The 20,265-nt window shown below is 34.4% G+C and overlaps 1 protein-coding gene across 1 annotated transcript in view; it reads right to left on the bottom strand.

Moving 5' to 3' along the window:
- Positions 1-20,265, bottom strand: part of WASHC3 (WASH complex subunit 3) — a 53,525-nt gene that overhangs the window by 20,970 nt on the left and 12,290 nt on the right. The window contains exons 4-5 of the mRNA XM_060165447.1: positions 18,489-18,596; positions 14,638-14,748 (exon numbers count right to left, since the gene is read on the bottom strand). Of these exons, the coding sequence (XP_060021430.1) occupies positions 14,638-14,748; positions 18,489-18,596 (219 nt within the window). The remainder of the gene's footprint in view (positions 1-14,637; positions 14,749-18,488; positions 18,597-20,265) is intronic.

Genomic DNA, 20,265 nt, shown 5'->3' with positions numbered 1-20,265 from the left:
TTTCTTATATCACAAAAACTGTTGGAGGCTTATAGGACTGCCAATATTTACATTTATTTGTTATTATGTTAATGAAAGCCAAGATACTAAATTCCTTTATCAATCATGTTGAAATTCTCCTAAAGTTTTAGATTAGAAGGGGAAAAAAACCCTTTTACTCAATCTAATAGAAATGACTTCCCTTTTTAAAAATAATAATACTCCAGAGGTTCCTTAAAAAACTAAATATAGAACTACCATACAACCCAGCAATCCCACTACTGGGCATATACCCTGAGAAAACCATAATTCAAAAAGAGTCATGTACCACAATGTTCACTGCAGCTCTACCTACAATAGCCAGGACATGGAAGCAACCTAAGTGTCCATTGACAGATGAATGGATAAAGAAGATGTGGCACATATATACAATGGAATATTACTCAGCCATAAAAGGAAACAAAGTTGAGTTACTTGCAGTGAGGTGGATGGACCTAGGGTCTCATACAGAGTGAAGTAAGTCAGAAAGAGAAAAACAAATACCGTATCTTAACACATATGTATGGAATCTAAAAAAAAAAAAAAAATGGCTCTGAAGAACCTAGGGGCAGGATGGGAATAAAGATGCAGACCTACTAGAGAATGGACTTGAGGACACGAGGAGGGGGAAGGGTAAGCTGGGACAAAGTGAGAGAGTGGCATGGATACATATACATTACCAAATGTAAAACCGATAGCTAGTGGGAAGCAGCTGCATAGCACAGGGAGATCAGCTCCGTGCTTTGAGACCACCTAGAGGGGTGGGATAGGGAGGGTGGGAGGGAGGGAGATGCAAGAGGGAAGAGATATGGGGACATATGTATACGTATAGCTGATTCACTTTGTTATACAGCAGAAACTAACACGCCATGGTAAAGCAATTATACTCCAATAAAGACGTTACAAAAAAAAAGATGTGGCACATATATACAATGGAATATTACTCAGCCATAAAAAGAAACAAGGGATTCCCTGGTGGCGCAGTGGTTAACAATCCGCCTGCCAATGGAGGGGACACGGGTTCGAGCCCTGGTCCAGGAAGATCCCACATGCCACGGAGCAACTAAGCCCGTGTGCCACAACTACTGAGCCTGAGCTCTAGAGCCTGTGAGCCACAACTACTGAGCCTGCGTGCCACAACTACTGAAGCCCACGCACCTAGAGCCCGTGCTCCGCAACAAGAGAAGCCACCGCGATGAGAAGCACGCGCACCACAATGAGGAGTAGCCTCTGCTCGCGGCAACTAGAGAAAGCCCGTGCACAGCAATGAAGACCCAACATAGCCAAAAATAAAAATAAAAAAAATAAATTTATTAAAAAAAAAAAGAAACGAAATTGAATTGTTTGTAGTGAGGTGGATGGACCTAGAGTCTGTCGTACAGAGTGAAGTAAGTCAGAAAGAGAAAAACAAATAGCGTATGCTAACACATATATATGGAATCTAAAAACAAAAAAAAGGTTCTGAAGAACCTAGGTGCAGGATAGGAATAAAGACGCAGATGTAGAGAATGGACTTGAGGACATGGGGAGGGGGAAGGGTAAGCTGGGACGAAGTGGGAGAGTGGCATGGACATATATATGCTACCAAAGTAAAATAGATAGCTAGTGGGAAGCAGTCACATAGCACAGGGAGATCAGCTCTGGGCTTTGTGACCACCTAGAGGGGTGGGATACGGAGGGTGGGAGGGAGGCACAAGAGGGAGGGGATATGGGGACATATGTACACATACAGCAGATTCACTCTGTTATAAAGCAGAAACTAACACACCATTGTAAAGCAATTATACTCCAATAAAGATGTTAAAAAAAATAATACTCCTTATATGTTCAAGTTTTTTCCTCTCAGTTTATGAGCTTGAATCACAATACAGTTATGAAAGATGGAAAATATGAAGTTTTTTTCCCTACTTAGGTAAACAATAAAGAAAAGATCTATTGAGTTGGTAGGTGGATAGTACTTTTTTTATTTGAAGGAAGAAAGAATAAGTAGGAATTGAAAAGATGTTCTGGGCTGGAAAAAAGCAGCCAGTCCTCCAATCAGGCTTCGTTTAAATTTTAACTTAGTGAAATGGACTCAACCATTTCTTTGCCTTCTGATTTTCAACAGTGCTATATTTAAAATACCTATATTGCACTTTATGAATCATATTAGTAAGGTGTTATATTTAGAATAAAATCTTCAGGTGAAATAATCTATATAATAGATAATAAATGTTTACTGAACAATCATAACAAAAACAATCACATGTTCAGTTATCTCCTTCTGGAAGCTTTCCATGAAGGGATACAAAATTAATTTAAATAAACCTCTTAATCACTGTAAAGTGGATGATGGCTACCTAAAAAAAAGGGAAGCTTTATTTCTAATGACTTGTACAGATTTAGAAAATGCTATACTCTGATATTACAATATCAGATACTGTTGCCACCAAGGTCATTAATTTGAACCTAAATATGTGGGCAAAAAAGATGCTCACAAATCTTGACTAGCAGTATATACAGTGGTTTCTATGGAGCTAACAGTAAATTATTCCTTTTTCAATGATTATCTCAAGAGATTAGTATCCCAGTGAGAAAGTATTTCTCACTGACTGCCCATCAGATATCTTTAAAGATGTAAGAACAAATCACATGATAAAATGGACAAAAATGACACTGGCCATGATGGTCAGGGCCCAGGCAGTTACTATTACTTTATTCATAAAATAAATACATGTTAGCAGTTCCATCTGTGCCTTTTAGAAATGGAAACTAAAGTTAACCTAAATGCTTATCAAGAAAAACCCTTAAAGAAATTATTTCAGAAAGTGAGGGATCGGGCTTCCCTGGTGGCGCAGTGATTGAGAGTCCGCCTGCCGATGCAGGGGACATGGGTTCGTGCCCCGGTCCGGGAAGATCCCACATGCCGCAGAGTGGCTGGGCCCGTGAGCCATGGCCGCTGAGCCTGCGCATCCGGAGCCTGTGCTCCCGCAACGGGAGAGGCCACAACAGTGAGAGGCCCGCGTACCACAAAAAAAAAAAAAAAAAAAAAAAAAAAAGTGAGGGATCTATTGTCATGAGACAATTCAAAATACAGCTGTATCAATTTCCCCATGTGGTCATTTTTCCCCTGGATATTACTTTAACATGATAAATATTAGGTGTAATGACCAAAAAAGTGCATGGTGTTTTCTTCGTAGCTACTCAAATATTTGTTAATTTCAGAGTAATTTGGTGCTGTGGAAGACCCATTTTCCTCCCTTCATTATAAAGCAAAGATAATATCTAAAATTTAAACTCTTGCTATGATAGGTTAATTAATGCTAGAACTCCATTATAAACATGTCAGTTACACTATAGCTTTGCTATCCCTCATTTCACTCAAATGATATTTGTTCTCTGAAATATGTATTAACAGAATTTTCTAAATTTAATTATACTTTTACTTTCCAGGAATAAAAACTTTAAAAGAATTTCTATAGCAAATCATTTTGGAATATGCTACTTAAATTAAAAGTATCAATGTAATAAATTCAGATGGAATCTTGTTCAGTTTTTGAAAACATTATTATTATATGTGTCTATTAAAGAGGACTTAATGAAATATCTGCAAATATGGTAATAAAAGCTATACATAATAGAATTCTTAGTATTTAACTATAAGGATGATTCTACTGATCAAAACCACAGAATATTCACTTTTGAAGTAGTCTTCTGACAGTGGTAATGTGTTTGAACTGGTGTGTTATGATTCTTTCATTAAATGCTCTTAGGGATCCACAGGGACCTACTCAAAGAGAGATGACCAAGACTGGGCATTACATGTGGGTTCAGAACCACAATGAACGGCAATGAATCAATGGGTCATCAGCACATGGTCTAACCAATAAACTGAATAAAAGTCATTTGTGAACTTGGGCTAGGAAAAGAACAAGAAAAGAAAAGTTAGGATGCTGCCGTACATTATGAAAAACTTTGGTAAGATATATTTACGTCTGGAGATTTTTTTTTAAATTGCAGTATTAAGATAAATACAAAAGATGTAGATATCCTCTGGTAGAGGAATAGATAATTTTCATTCATTTTCTCCCAATAAAATTCAATATTTTGAAATGTACTTTTTTTTAAACATACAGTTAACATATTAGCATTTTCTCCAAACTGTAAAATAATACCAAAAGATTAACTTACAAATGATGTTGTGATCCATTCAAAACAAATTATCTTCTGTACCAGGCCTCCACCCCATTACGAATGCTTTCACTGAGATCCTTGTCAGAATATGGTGCTAAAATGTCTTCCTCAAGTTGATGGTCTTTAAAACCTCTAAGACACTTCTCTCCCACCTGAGGTGAGCCCACTTCCTTACTATAGCTCATCTGCTTCTCTGGTCTTTACTTTTTCTCCCATTAATTTACACAATCTTAGACTAATTTATAGTTAAGGTGAGAATCACAATATTTCTAAAAAGAGTAAATCTAATGAAGTAACTACTTAATTTACATTACTATTATTCCTCCTCACCAATCTGTAAAACTTTTATGTGAGGGCCCTTATTTCTGGCAAAGGTGGTCAGTAGGAAAAAAAAATAGAAGGGCACTGAAAAATCAAAGTTGGGTAACTAAAATTTTATAGTCGGTTTCAGAGTAAAAGAACTATACCGCACGTTTCAGCAAGTATAAAAACTGTCATTGTTAGCAATCTTCAAAAGCTTCCTTATGAACTTTAATAGTGATGTACTGTTCCTTTTGTCACAACTTCTATCTTAAGAGTTAAGGAGTTGTTTAAATTAGTTGGAATGAAAGATATGAAGTCAAAAGATAAAAATATTTTTCTGCTAAATCCCCTGGTCTTTATTGGTTCCCATTTTATGTATCAGTTAAATGAAATTCCTATTAAATTCAAAACTACCTTAAGCTTGCCCTCTAAAAGTTCTCTCCCCTGTATTTGATTGCTTACTTCTACTCCTTTTTCTTTCTTTTGTGGGGAGAAGTGCATAGAGTTATGATGTTATAATGAATTTAAGGCAGATGAAGTAAATTTTTTTGGCACTTAGCAAAATAAATAAACTGAAATAAATAATTAAATGTTTCAGCTTGAAAGGACTGTTCCAGTTAAACTGTCCCACACATTATCTAAATTACTTTATATATGATACTGATGATTCAAAAATATGATATGGAGAATAAATTCCTAAAGAAATATAATCTCTTCATACACAGTTTTAAGAAAAACTGATTTGACAAATTTAGCAACCTAAATTTATTACCTTATGAATTATTTTTAAAAGAAGATTATTTTGTGCCTGAATTCTCTTATGTTGCACTTACTCCTCCTTTAAATTTTGTTTTATTTAAATTAATTTAAATGATCTGATAGATTACTAAATATCAAAGAATTCATACAGCAACCAAATATCCCCCTACAACTCTAAGAGAGACTGGCATCTGTGTACACTGGCTTGTTGATGTATGACCATTCATCAAATATGACTGAGAATTCTAAACCCTCCTGAAGTTCACAGTTCAAAATATGTATATATTTTCCAGAGGTTATAAGCACCATAAATAAAAACAGTTATGGTTAAACAACTAGTTCCTATAAACAAATTATTCAAATCAATACTTGCATGGCGGGACTTCCCTTATGGTCCAGTGGTTAAGAATCCGCTTTCCAATGCAGGGGACGCAGGTTTGATCCCTGGTCGGGTAACCAAGATCCCACATGCCACATGCGGCCCGTATGCCACAACTACTGAGCCCGTGTGCTCTACAGCCCATGCACCACAACTAGAGGGAAGCCTGCACGCTGCAACAAAGAGCCCATGCGCCGCAACAAAGACCCGACGCAGCCAAAAAAATAAAAGAGGTGCAAAGAAACAAAAAAAATTACTTTCATGGCAATTGAATGCCACACAAGGATAGCTATAATGGAAAATATGCAAGCATTAAAATATTCTGAGCTGTATGATTATGGCAAAAGTGGTATTAGTGAAGAAAATGTGAGGAATACATAAGCATCAAGGCAGGTGCATATAATATTACCAAATGGATACTGACAACCATCTAACTTTGTAGGGTCTGCCCACTACGTGTTTTCCCTTCAGTGTTCTAAGGAAAACAAGAAATCAGGAAAACAAATACACCAGGAAAGCAAGAAATTTAAAACCTGAATTTAGCAATATTATTGTTTACTGTTCTCTTAACAAAAATATATGAGAAAAATAAAATAAGGAATAAACAAAAGGGTAAGTATGTCATAAAGCAATACTTCTTAACCTTAAATGTGTACATGGTATGACTGGTTCTGGCCTCCCTAACTTTCAATTTCAAGGGAACTTGGGAAGGATTCAAAAGGAAGCCATAATACTGAAAAATCATAATCTGGAAAACTGGCATAATAATTCTTTACACATGGTTTCCTTAGAGGTTAGTTCACTGACTTTAGCAGAGAATAAGTAACTTGGGTAGATTTGTTTTGGGTTTTTTTTGTTTGTTTTTTGCCGAAGATACAACAAAAAGTACCCGTTTCTAGGTTTTCCAGATACTCAGGCTATGGCAAAGCATAGGCTGTTACCTCAGGGGCTCTCAATTGGCAGCTAACTGTCACTGTTTTCTGCCTTAGGGCAGAAAATCTCTATCCAATCCTTCTTGCATTTGATGCAAGATAGAATGTAGAGGAAGCAGGATAACTGTGGTCACTTGAGCTCCACTTATGCCAACTCAAAGTTACTACTCATGCAGTTTACCATTCTGCTAAGCTTTGCTTCTCTCTTTTATAGTCAAATGGAAATGGAAGTGAGAAGGATAAAGTATTTTCCCTTTTCAATTTTCAAAGCTGGCTAAATTACACAACTAATTAAGTAGACATATGTTCGCCTGTATCTTTTCTTTATCTACATTCGTATGTGTGGGAAATCAATCATTGTACATGCTAGCTTTTACCTTCAATGAACAGTGTGATGCTAAAATACCAGAGGAAATTGTCTGCCCCCAAACCTTTATGTAATCAAAAAATACTGACCTTGATACTGGTTAGTAAACTTTAGCTATTATAAACAAAACACATATTAAAATACCTACAGAAATAAAAATTAAAAATAGCATATAATTGTTAAACTAAATCTGCACCAGTGTTTTCCATAGCTCTGACTATATATGAACCAGTAGCTCCTCCTTTTGACTATACTGCCAATCACTGATGAGGAACCTACCCTGGAACTCCATGGGAAGTCACATGTGGGTCATGTCCCAAACAAGGTTTTAAAGCCTTTAATTACTCTTAAAAAACTATACCTTATCTAAAGAGTACTCTACTTCATACTTGATTAGTTTCCCCAGGTCCAAGGTATATAATTTCTTGATGAACATCTTTAATAATCAGTTGAAGATTCTTTCCTTAGGTAATGGAACTCACATTTCCCCAGGCCAACATCCATTGCTGGCAACAGATGCATCAGAACCACCAGAACCAAGATTATTCAATTCATATTTTAAGCCAGCCAAAGAAAATAGAGCTTTTTAAAAAAACTAAGTGTCCAAAGAGACTGTTTTGGCAAATATGGTTTCAAAAAATACAAGTCATTAGCTTCTTAATGTGGAAGTCGAATTTTCCCAATGCACAATTTATTACTGGCAAAGGATTCACCAAGCTCTGCCAGTAAAAAGGGGAGAATTGTTGGAAAAGTGATCTATGCACACAATTCCAGTTAAGTTATAAATGCAATATATAATTTAGTAAAGACTTGTGCTGCACTATTATGACAACAAACATTAAATCAGAATCAATTACCTGCCATATTTGGAACACAACATTATTACTCACTGAAAAATCTTCTGTAAAACTTGCTTTAAAAGGAAAAAAAAAAACAAACCAGTAAATGCCAGCAGGTGTTCCAGGAACATTCATTAATAATGAGATCCAAATTTGGAGATCAATTAATGGATCATAAATGTAAAGAACTTTAGATATCATTTTATGTTTGAGGGGACTGAGACCTTAAGAGCCAATATGGTCTGAATATGGTCACACAGGATTGCATGACAAAGCTAAGAAACTATATAGCATGTTGCATCCCAGAAGTACGAAGTAAAGATCTTGGTGTGTACCCTGAGGCATTCAAATTGTCTCATAGGTAACTACTTCCTGGAACTGTAATCATTTTGTCCCTCACAGAAGGTAGTAATCCAGGGGTGACAGAAAAAGGTACAGAGACCAAAAAGAAGGGCACAGCTTATTTCTCTGTGCATTGGTACTTGTGACATTTGAAAGATTTTGTTGGCTTCTGTTTAAAGGAGTTTATATTAAGCAGTTTTAATTACCTAGTCTCTAAAGTAGATTTACAGGTATGTGACAAGTGAGGAAAAGCAAATATAAAAGCAATACATTCCAGGAGATATCTAGGACCCAGGAAGAGGAAGTTTTCAGGGCATCTTACAAAGAAAGCCAAAAAAGACTGTAGTTCATCCTGATACCCAGAAAGCCCGAGTTTTTTTTTTTTTTTTAAACATCAGGGTTTGTAAGTTACAGGACTTTCTATGTCTTCCTATCTGAAGTGAGTGATCACTACATGGGTAGTCAGCAAATTCAAACTTTTATACAAGTGGAGAAGCTGAAAGTGCTTGAGAAACACACTCACTGTCTTATGAGAGAGAATGACATAGTTCTAAATAACAATTCAGGAAGGAAGGAAGAGAAAAGATTACAAGAGGGTTGAGGACTTAGTAAGTATTAAGATGCTGAGTGGAAGAATATTATATTTTGGAAAAAGATGAGAAACTAAGCATATGTGGAATTACAGGTATAAGAAAGACTCTGCTTATGGAGCAGCAACTCATATTTTTAAATGACAAAAATATAAAGGCAATTAAAAATGAAAGAAATCCTATTACTGTCCTTAGTAGCGGAGAGAACTTGTGGCACTGTTAATTCCCTTTTGGATACAGAATGGTTATTTGGGGGATCTTAGGAGTAGATTTTTATATTGTTGGTATATAGTGATTTTTTCAGAAAGACAGGTTTTCTGGAGACCATGCTATCTTTCCTTTTGTTGATACAAACAATTCCCTAAATTCCAGAATGTAGGCTTCTAAAATTCAGCTTTGATAACATGCATCCATAGTAATGGTATGGTGGGTCATAAACTACTTGAGATCATACCAATAGACAAAACAGAACTCATTTGATGAATTATGCTGATATGGTCTTTCTCCACGTTAATAACTAAAACTAAGTTTTTAGTGGTGGGTAAGCAAGAGAAACCTTAGTCACCCTCTAAGGTTAAGAAAAATTGGGCATTTTAATGAAAATCTACAATCTTTTTGGGAAAGTGAAACACTTTCTAGTATTGATAAGGCAATTTCTAATAAAGCTACCCTCTAGAATTAGCTGGGGTTAGGCTCTTACATCAAATTTGTTTTTCTTTCTACCTATATCCCTCTGAACCCTGTTTGTTCTCAGTCACTCTCAAGGAACTGAATCACCTTGGAAGAATAAACAGCATAGAAGACTAACACAAAAAAACAGGAAGGCAATTTACTATCCTGGAGTATAGAGATACAAAACTATCTAGATTCTTCCCATATCAATAACAGAAATTGGAAGATTCAATAATACAGATTGCAGTGGGTCTCTAATGACTCTACTTCTGTGAGGCATTTTCTAAAGCAGGGTAGTATCGTAATTTGTTCTTTAAAATTATAGTTTTGTAAAAATACAGATACAGGAAACACAACTAGCTATGCAGATGCTGCTGAATCAATATTTTAGGTGATGACTTATGACACTAGAATGATTATACTCCTGGAAAAGTGTTAAGTAGTTCAGAAGAACCAAAATTTTATGCTTAGCAAGACCCATAGGTATGATCAAGGGGCTTTAAACTGAAATCAAAGGATAAAAAAATTCCTCAATTAAAACTGTAAGACTATGAACAATAATAACACCACAGGGGAGAAAAGCAGAGTAAAAGAACTATCAGGTACTGATTAAAAGAAGAGATATAAACAAATAGAAAAAAAATCCAATAGTTTAAAATAAAGTGTGTGTTTGTCTATTTGTATATAGCAAACCTGAAATTTCAACATAAGTAAATCTCAGGGATTAACACTTAGGAATCCATGAATGGGAACTGGCATTTGAAAGGAGTATCTTACAATGTTTTATAATGGAAGGCGGAAGATACCTTTAAACCAATACATACACATGTATATGGAAATTCTTGAACAAGGGATAAAGGAATCCCTAAATGAGGTTAAAAGAAGGCAATAGTTGTACTAACAGAAGGAACATACTTTTTGGCCACCTGAACAGATGGAGGATTTAGGTCAAATTTTCCTAAAACATGTTGCAAACAAGCACAAGGATAAGATACCACAATGATGGGTGGAGACATTAGCTCTTTACCTGTACTGGCAGCTTAATTTTGTTCAAATCAGAGCATCTGATAAATTCCTAAGTTATCCTGTTGAAAATTTCATCCTCCAACAAATAGAGGAAGCAATGAGGGGAACTGATTTAACGATTTCATACTTAAATTAAAAAAAAATGCCAGAACTGAATGATGATGCAGAAGTGATAGGAAGTCTAGTAGTGACTATGCCAATGAAAGACAATCCTGGGCATTGTCAAACATGTTGCTACATCTCTGGTTGGATATTTTGACAGTCACTCATGATATTCTTAGGAAACAGGACAAACAGTGGATTTATAGATGGCTTAATAACTATCATCGAAAGAATAAAGATTGGCAGGTTCACATCAACCTTGAGGGAGACCTCTACTTGGTCTATTCTTGGTTTGGTTCTACAAAATATTTTAAATCGGTAACTTGAAGAAATAGGAGCACATTTGTACATTTCTGGAGGACACAAAGTTGAGAAAGAGAGTTATAATATGCAGGATAAAATAGTACATTCAACAAATATTGGGACTTCCCTGGCAGTCCAGTGCAGTGGGCACCGGTTTGATCCCTGGTCAGGGAAGTAAGATCCCTGCATGCCGTACAGCTCGGCCAAAAAACCCTCAAACAACCAAAAAACAAACAAACAAACAAAAAACCACCAATAAAAAAACAAATATTGATTGAGCACCTTTTTAGGTAAGGTGTTAAAGTGAATACAAAGATCGATCAAGATATAGTTCTTCCACTCATTTCCTTTTCAACACAAGTAGATAAAAATATTTTAAAATTATCAAAGGACAAGATATGAAGTGAGAAAAAATACAGATAAAGTGGTTGGACAGATAGACGAAGGAAGATATCACTTCTGGTTTTATGTGTCAGTGGGTTCAGAATCTGGGATAATTTAGTGAAAGTGTTCATAGGAACATGTCAGATGAGTAGAATTTGGACATGTAGTGGTCAAGAGAAGGGGAATCTAGATTCAGAGGTGGGAAAGCATGGAGCTTATATTGAGAAAGTTTTGTGGTTTTGTTTGAAGAATGAAATGTAGGACAGGGAGCAGTAGGAAACAAAAGTTGGGTAATAAGATTCTGGGATACAGGTTGGCACGATGAACTAAAAACAATAAAATTAAATTTAACTTGGATGAACTTATAATTTCAAAGCAAAGATGTTGGTCCCTGCTTTCTTCTTGAAAATTATTACCCCCAAACAATAAGGCAAAAAGAAATAACACGAACTCCAATTTTAATGACTAAGAGGCATACACGAACCACAATACATGGAAATTAAAAGCAGATAAAAGAATGATGACTTAGCATAGCAAAGGAAGGCCAAGTCCATGTGCCTGAAGAGAAGGATACCACAAAGAAGCAGCACTTCCAGAACACTGGAAATGTTCAGGAATTAGAAACACCCGTACAAAAGGCAGAAGAGAGGCAAAGGACTAAAATCAAGGAAATTGGGCTAAAAACAAAAAGTCTGAGGCAGAAAAAATTAAACCCCTGCTCATGGTGACACCAAGCAAAAAGGATGGGCTAAAGCTAAGTGCCAGATACTGCTACAGAATTAGATAGTTTAAAATATAAGAAATAAAACTATCAACTTTTTAAATGTTTTGAGATAAAAATTATTTGGTGTTATAAAACAGTGTAAAGGGGCTTTCCTGGTGGTGCAGTGGTTAAGAATCTGCTTGCCAATGCAGGGGACGTGGGTTTGAGCCCTGGTCTGGGAAGATCTCACATGCCACGGAGCAACTAAGTCCGTGCACCACAAATACTGAGCCTGTACTCTAGAGCCCACGAGCCACAACTATTGAGCTCACGAGCCACAACTACCGAAGCCCACATGCCTAGAGCCTGTGCTCCGCAACAAGAGAAGCCACTGCAATGAGAAGCCCGCGCACCGCAATGAAGAGTAGCCCCTGCTCGCCACAACTAGAGAAAATCTGCACACAGCAATGGAGACCCAACGCAGCCAAAAGTAAAGTAAATAAATTTATTAAAAAAAAAAAAAAACAGTGTAAAATATTTTTAAACAGTTCTTAATCAGAAGAGCATTTCTCAAAGCACGTATGCTCTGGCTCTGAGTCCCAACTGCAAAGATTCTCATTTAGTAGGGTGGGAACTAGAAACCTATATCTTCAACAAGTTTTTTACTCTAAAAACCACTGAGCTAGTGTAAAAAAGAAATCTATCACCAAAACCTATCAAAAGTTAAAACAGTATAGAGAAAAATACCATCATTTTCATTCATAGGTAAATACTATGTGCCAGGTATGGTTCTAGGAACTGGGAATAGGGCAGTAAACAAAAAGGTGTATATTCTAGGAGCAGTAGAGACACAAACAATGTACATAAAATATGTAGTGTTTTGCATATAATTAGATGGTTATATGAAGAAAAATATAGTAGGGAAGGAATAAAAGGAATGGGACTAGAAAGAAGGTAATATTTCTGCAAATATTTGAAGGAAGAGAGGGAGCAAAACCATAAAGATATTTGGGAAAAGTGTTTCAGGCAGAGAGAACTGATGCAAAGGCCCCGAGACACGTGACTGTCCATATATTTATTCAAGGAACATCAAGGAGGACAGTAGAGCTGGAGCAGAGTGAGTGAAGATATGAGATTAGAAAGGTAATTAGGGAACTAAATTGTATAGCATCTCACGGGCCTCTGAAGGACTTTGGCTTTTATTCCTAGTGAGATGGTAAGCTACATGATTAGAAGAATAAATATGTAAAGAATCATTTACATATATACATGCAAACATATGATATATATTATATATGAAATTCTGAAAAGCAATGAAATTTGTCTAAGTAATTAATAACAAAAATAAAAATGTCAAGTGGTGTCTGTGAACCTTAGTTGGCTAAATAAATCTAGACAATATCTAATATGGTACCTAGGGTAAGTGTTTAATATTTGTGGAATAAAAGGACAGTGGATTAATACTGAAAAGAAAAATGAGGATTTTTCAAATTCTTGTAAAGTCAGAGGCAATGTATTAAGAATATAACAATTATCCTAAGATGTGGTCTTCTATCAAATATTTCAAGGCAGTCATAGATATCAAGTAGATTTTCCCATTTCCTATTTTATATAGGTTAGGCAAGAAGAGACTAAATAAAAAGCCTTTCAGAGTTACTCTGAAACTTTTCATCTTTTGTTTGAAAGTGTCAAAGACATATTTTTAACAGTCCATATTTTAAGCTTAGCTTAAGCTTTCCTGGGTTTTAGTTTTAAAAATTCATTTATCATGATTCACACTCAAACTAGCTCTATTTTATTTTTATTAGTTTAAAAAATTTATATTTTCAACCCAAAGTCTGTTTTTTTCCCCAAAGCCTAAAGCCCAGAGCTTTGACTGTCAATTAAGAATTTTGAAAGTGACACAGCTACTTCTGACAGCTAGAGAAAGTGAATGTACTTTCTTCTCCCCATTGTCACCAATGTAGCTTCTAAATAGCCAATCTATTCTTTCTGGTTGTCAGACAGTCTTAGTTTTTAAATTATTTTGGTGATAAATAATGCCAAGAACAGCAAAACTGTTCTTTAATATCAGTCCTTCTTTTGCCTGATAACAGAATTTTACAGAAGGATTAATTTTCTGATCAACTGAAAAATGGACAGCTAGCTCCTTCAACTACTGTAATAGGACTTTCTACAGGAATGAAATGAACTTCTGCTGTTATAGAAGAGCAAATATTGTGTTGTACTTTTTTGCATACCATGTAATGATTTCTTAGAAAAAATACACATTCTCAAGTCATAATATTAAAAGCATTACCTTACATGGCCAAGTGACTTATGCTCTTTTCTATGAACGAAACTATTGACAGGTGAAATTCAGAATAAAAATACACAAAAAACCATTTGTGTTAGCATACAGGAAATTAAGCTAAAGCCATACGATTTACTAAGTGAATAGTCCACTTTCATTCCTCTATCTGATACATTCAAGATTTGCAAAGATTACGTAAAGCAAAAAATTTACATAAATCTATACTAAACTATGTTAATTTGAAGTGTGAGGTCAGTTTTAATTAGAAAGATTCGACTTCTGCTTACTCTTTATCAGGGCATTCATTAAACATAGAAAAGAAGTAAGAGAGTAGAAAACTTGGTCACTCGGTTTAGCAGTTTTCTCAGATTGAAAAAATAACAATGAAACCTCCAGGGTTAAGAATTTCAGAGGAGGCTGCTAGACAGAGAAGACAGACCAAATTAGCTTACCACTTGAACCATTTTGAGATATCTGGCATATCTTGGATCCTTGGCTACAGTTAAGATATTTTCTGGCGTTACTTCACTTTCCTGTGGTCCAGAGTCTTGTAAACTGTTCAGCTGTAGAGAGTATTGCGTATAAAACTTTAGACAATTCACAAAAGGGGTCCGTCATGTTACTTAAAAGGGATGTTTCTTTTTATAATTCTAAAGCAATCAATATCAGAAAAAAATCATATTTCTAAATTTACCAATAATTTAATTATGGGATATATGTTTCCAAATATTTACAAATACTTAAATATGATTTCAGAGGAAGTTACACTTAATATCAACGCTATATTGTTCCGTAAAGATGTAAATACATTCATGGCATTAAAAAATTAGAATTCTGCTTTACTTGTCCCAAGTGCTGATAAAAAACATGAATTATTGATGGACCTATTATTTTAATACAACTTTTAATGAAGCTAATAAAGCTATCTGATTTGTCAATTGTTCAACTGTAGCGGACAGAAAATTGATTTTCTGGGTATCTATACCGTCTACACAGTTATATTCCTCATTCATTGAATAATCTTGTTCTAAGTGGATATGGCTATTCTAACATCTTTAAAGGCAATGCCTGGAGAACTTGTGGAAGAGAAACCCATTTCTCAGACAAAATTATGTTTTTATATATTTCAGCTACTGATGAAATTATTAACATTATAAAAACTACTACTTATAATGAAGAATACTGGGGAATGGTCTTTATGGACAAAAATGTTTTTATCGTATAGGCAGTTCTCAACTTTGCGTGGTACAATGTTAACTGAAACTTGTCCATATTGGAACCCTATCTTCACTTTAGTGCAAAGCTATGACTGTCTATATACAGTTCTTGATTTTTCTATCAACCTAAACATTTAGAGTAAGTCTAGTAAGTGAATTCTGACTCACTATCTGTATGTTAGCATTAAGAATAAGTTCCTTAACTGAATAAAATCAATTTTATGTCTACCTATCTATGCTGAAATGTAAATAAATCAAAAAAATCTTTAAGTATTCATAGTTTTTAGAATATGAATTATATGTTAAGGTTTTTCCTCAGATAATTCAAATATAAATTAAATCTCTTTTAAATGCTGAAGCAAATAAAACATCCAAAAATTCTTTAGGTTACTCCTGTTATATGACAGTGTCAAGTGTACAAAAGTGTGCACGCACGTGTGTGTGTATGTGTGTGTATATCTATGTATATATACACATTCATCTGTAAAATACATAATTACAAACTGTCCAAAACATTTAATTAAATAAAAAATTCAAACAAGACCCAAGTATGCTTTTAAAAAAATAGGAACAATAAACTCATAGAGTAGCACAATGGAGCAAATGATAATTACATATAAGACCAATGGATTTTAAAACTCAGCCTTTAACTTTGGCCTAATAACTAAGACCTCAACAAGGTTTAACTATATCAGGTCTTACACCTTTGCTATTTGAATGACTCAAATCCTCTCTCATATTTCTCAACTGTCCTTCATTTTATTCTCAAATTAATCTCAATCTGCACAATTGGATGTTCTATTGTGAGTAATGATAAGATCTGAACCATGAAATTAAAGTTGCAGAAAAATCAGCATGCAAACCTTGGGTCTTTGACTCATATATATCAATAGATTGGAGATTGTAATGAATGGATGATTAAAAAAAAAGTTCACGATTATCCTTTATCTGGTAAGTGAGTTGACTGTAATGTCAATGGAAATTCTGTGTTAAGCAATACTTCAGTCCATTTCAAAATATTTTACATAAAATATACCAACTAAAAACAATAGAGAAGAAATTAAAAAGTTGATTTCAATATTAAGAACATGCTGAACATGCTGATTTTATTAATCCAATCAGGACACAATTTTAGGACATTTTTAAAACTCAGGAAGCCAACAACACTTCATAAATTCTCCAAATGAATTAATATACTATTTTTAAATAAAACTGCCAGAATATCAGGTCATTCTGAATTTTAGATAATTCAGTTGTGATTACTCATAATCAATTTTTTGAGACCTTAAATAGGCAAGATCAACACAGCTGCATAAGTTTTAAAATACATATTATAGATGGCATGCACAATAACACCTGGAAAAATTAATATTAAAAGTTAGATACCATTTTAGAAATTTATAGAAATATATGACAGTTAGTATCCTCCAAAGAATAATTACTAGGTAGGGTGGAAATATTTAATATTTTTTATACATGCCTTGTTCTAGAGAAAGAATGGTCCATCTTTAACTGAAAAAACCTTGTGAAGTTGAACTCCTCTAAACATCTGGATTTACTCTTGTATATTATATATATTCCAGTGGCCATCATAATGGAATTTGTTATATTAAGTGGATGTTAAATTTTCTAATATCTAATTATTAAGTAAATGGTCATCTAATTCATTCCCCAAATACATAATATCTCTAAATATATGGCTCATCCCACAGGGCCTTGTACCACATGTACTCAATATGTTTAACAAGTTCAGCACAGGTGCTGGAGACAGTGCAGTGTAGCATATAAGAGCTAGGATTCTTGACACCAGATTGCCTGGGTTAAAATTCCAGCTCTTACAGTTTACCTTCAGCAAGTTACTTAACCTCTGTGTACCTCATTTGACATATCTGTAGACATAGGGCTGTTGTGAGAATTGATTTAATTTATAAAAAGCACTTAGCACGCCTCACACAGTAAAAACCTTTACATGTTTAGTTATTATCATCATGGTCAACACCATCATGATCTAAAAAATATCCTGTGAAAAGTACCTCCAGGTACAAATGCAGAATTCCATATAGATAGGAAGTCTGCTTGCTTGGTACTACTTGTTAGACCACCATTTTAGTGATTATTTTATTTTGGATTTTAATACCTCACTGAGATACACTAGAGATTATCTGTTTTTAAACAATAAAGAATTTTTATTTCTTGAAATAAAAAGTCATATAAAATTTAAATTTATACAGAGCATAAATGAACATTAAGACATTAAGAAACAAACACAAAGCATGGGTCTTACTAGGATGTTGATTTAAACAAATCAACTCCCAAAACTGGTATTTCTTAGATCAGGATCTCTCAAATTTCAAGTCTACAAATCACATAGGAATCTTGTTAAAATGCAGATTCTGATTCCTTAAGTGTGGGGTAGAACCTGAAATCCCGCATTTCTAACAGGCCCTCAGGTGATTCTGAGGCTGCTGGCCCATGGAGCAGACTTCAGGCAACAAGGAGTTAGATATTACCAGGGAATTATTGTTAATTATATTGTATATGATAAAGGCACTGTGGTTACACAAGAAAATTTCAGAACTTTTCACAAGGAATTATACAGGGGTGAAATAACATGATGCCTGGAATTCACTTCAGTAAGTGACAAAAAAAGATGAAGCATTTGCAACAAAATCTTAACTGGTGAATCCAGGTAATGGGCATTTGGGTATTCATTGTACTATTCTATTTTTGTTCACGTTTGAAAGTTTTTATAATAAAACATTTAAAAGATACATTTCTTATAAGAACTAAGAAAAAAACTTCCATAGTGAACTTGAAGAAAACAATTATATTCAAGATTTTTCCTAGTTCTGTATAGGTTTTCTTTTTTTTATAGGCAAGAAAAATATTAACTTCAGGAAGCCCTCCAAAATAACAAATGAAAAGCTAATAACTTTTTTTCAAACTTCATTTTCTATCCTAAGGTTTAAAATATTACTATTCAAAGAATTACATTTTTATTTAACTTCTTTCTTCAAACCTGCTGATTAGGTCTATCTGGTTCAACCAAGATATCTGCTCATGTTTCCCGGAACTTAAATACTTACCTGTGATTGCTCTGAAGTGGTTTCAGAATGTGTTTCATTTGTGATCCTAGTGACACTTACAGGAGATACTTCAAATGTGACATCATCTAGCCCTGGGATAGATGACAACTGAGAAAAGAAAATTAATGTTGGTATATGAGGATAATATTAGGTTCTTAAAACACTAAGTTTCTGTGTGTGTGTGTGTGTGTGTGTGTGTGTGTGTGTGTGTGTGTGTGTGTGTGTGTGTGTGTGTGTGTGTGTGTGTGTGTGTTTCAAATAGCTGTCTTAAGTTTTTAAGCCTGTAGAAACAGGTTTATAAAATCTCATCTTTGGTTGAAATTCTCCATGCCATAAACTACTTAAAAGTGAAAGGCATTCACAAATAAAATATTTTTGAAGAATTTCTCACCAATCTAATTTAGCATATCACCATTCTTTCTCAGGAATTATTTTTAAAATCTAAGGAATCCTAGTGTAAGGAATGAGAGCATGGGATTTGGAGTCAGATTGCCTAGGTCTAAGTCACAAAATATGTGACGCTGTGTAAATCGTCCTAGGCCTCAATTTTCTTACCTGTAAAGTGGGGATAAGAAAATCTAGCTCACAAAGTTGCAAAAAGATTTTTATTAAACATATTTTGTTACCCCTCCCCTCAAAATGTGCTTTGTAGCACATTTTAAGTTTGAATAATCTGGGAAATGAGAAAACTCTTGCCACATTTTAATGTATGATATAGCTTATTCCTTTTTTTTTCTTTAGTAACATCACTGAATGTTACTAAAATGCATTATTTTTCATACACAAAAAATGAGCATGTTGTCAGTGGTTAAGCATTTCAGGTTGGATTTGCAAGATCCATGCAAACCCTCTTTTCTGATTTCATCCTGATATCAATGATATACATTTGTCAAATGTTTGGCTAACTCTGAGGATTAACTCTATGGCCATGGAAAAAATTAAGGTTAATCTGTCCACATGGCAACTTAACTTGTGACCTTGAACTCTAACTTAAGAATTCCACAAACGTTAAAATAATACACATATTCATTATAAAGAATAATGAAAAACCAATGGTAATAAGACCTGAAGAAGCAATATTCATTGAGAACTGTTGACTGATGACAGTATTTAGCACAGTGGCTATGGCCCAAATAGTTTCAAGTGGGTATGGCTACTAAGAGACTATCTTGAACATGTTCAAGGCCAAGTATCCTAAATTACAATCTACAGAAATGTTCTGAGGGAAATACAGTGGCTGAAGTCCACAGGAAGATGTAGAAAGTACAAGCTAGACATTCTGATCCTTATGTTAAAAGATATTAGTCATTTCACTTCCTTATAAACATTCAATACATATTTTTTCAGATCAAACTTTTGGATAAAAGGACAAAGTCACATATGTATAGCTGATTCACTCTGTTATAAAGCAGAAACTAACACACCATTGTAAAGCAATTATACTCCAATAAAGATGTTAAAGAAAAAAAAGGACAAAGTCACAAAAATATACTATCATCTCCATTATTTTATATAGAAAAGGACACAAAACCTGCAAGCTTCAAATCAAACAACGCTTCTATTTTTGCTGTTATAAGATAAAAAGTTATCTTTTGTAATTTCTGACATCAAAATTGGTATTCTTTAGCATTTAATATATTTACAAATGGAAAATAGGTGATATTTTCTCCAAATTTTGCTCTGGAGACATGTAAAGTTTTACATAATTTTTCCTGTGTTATCAATGATTACTATTAAGATAATTGTGAGTTTTCCATCAAATGAAGTAAACTATGTA

The sequence above is a fragment of the Lagenorhynchus albirostris genome, chromosome 11 (genome assembly GCF_949774975.1).
Source record: "Lagenorhynchus albirostris chromosome 11, mLagAlb1.1, whole genome shotgun sequence".
In the NCBI taxonomy this organism is placed as follows: Eukaryota; Metazoa; Chordata; class Mammalia; order Artiodactyla; family Delphinidae; genus Lagenorhynchus; species Lagenorhynchus albirostris.
This window is presented reverse-complemented; position numbering and strand designations above follow the sequence as displayed.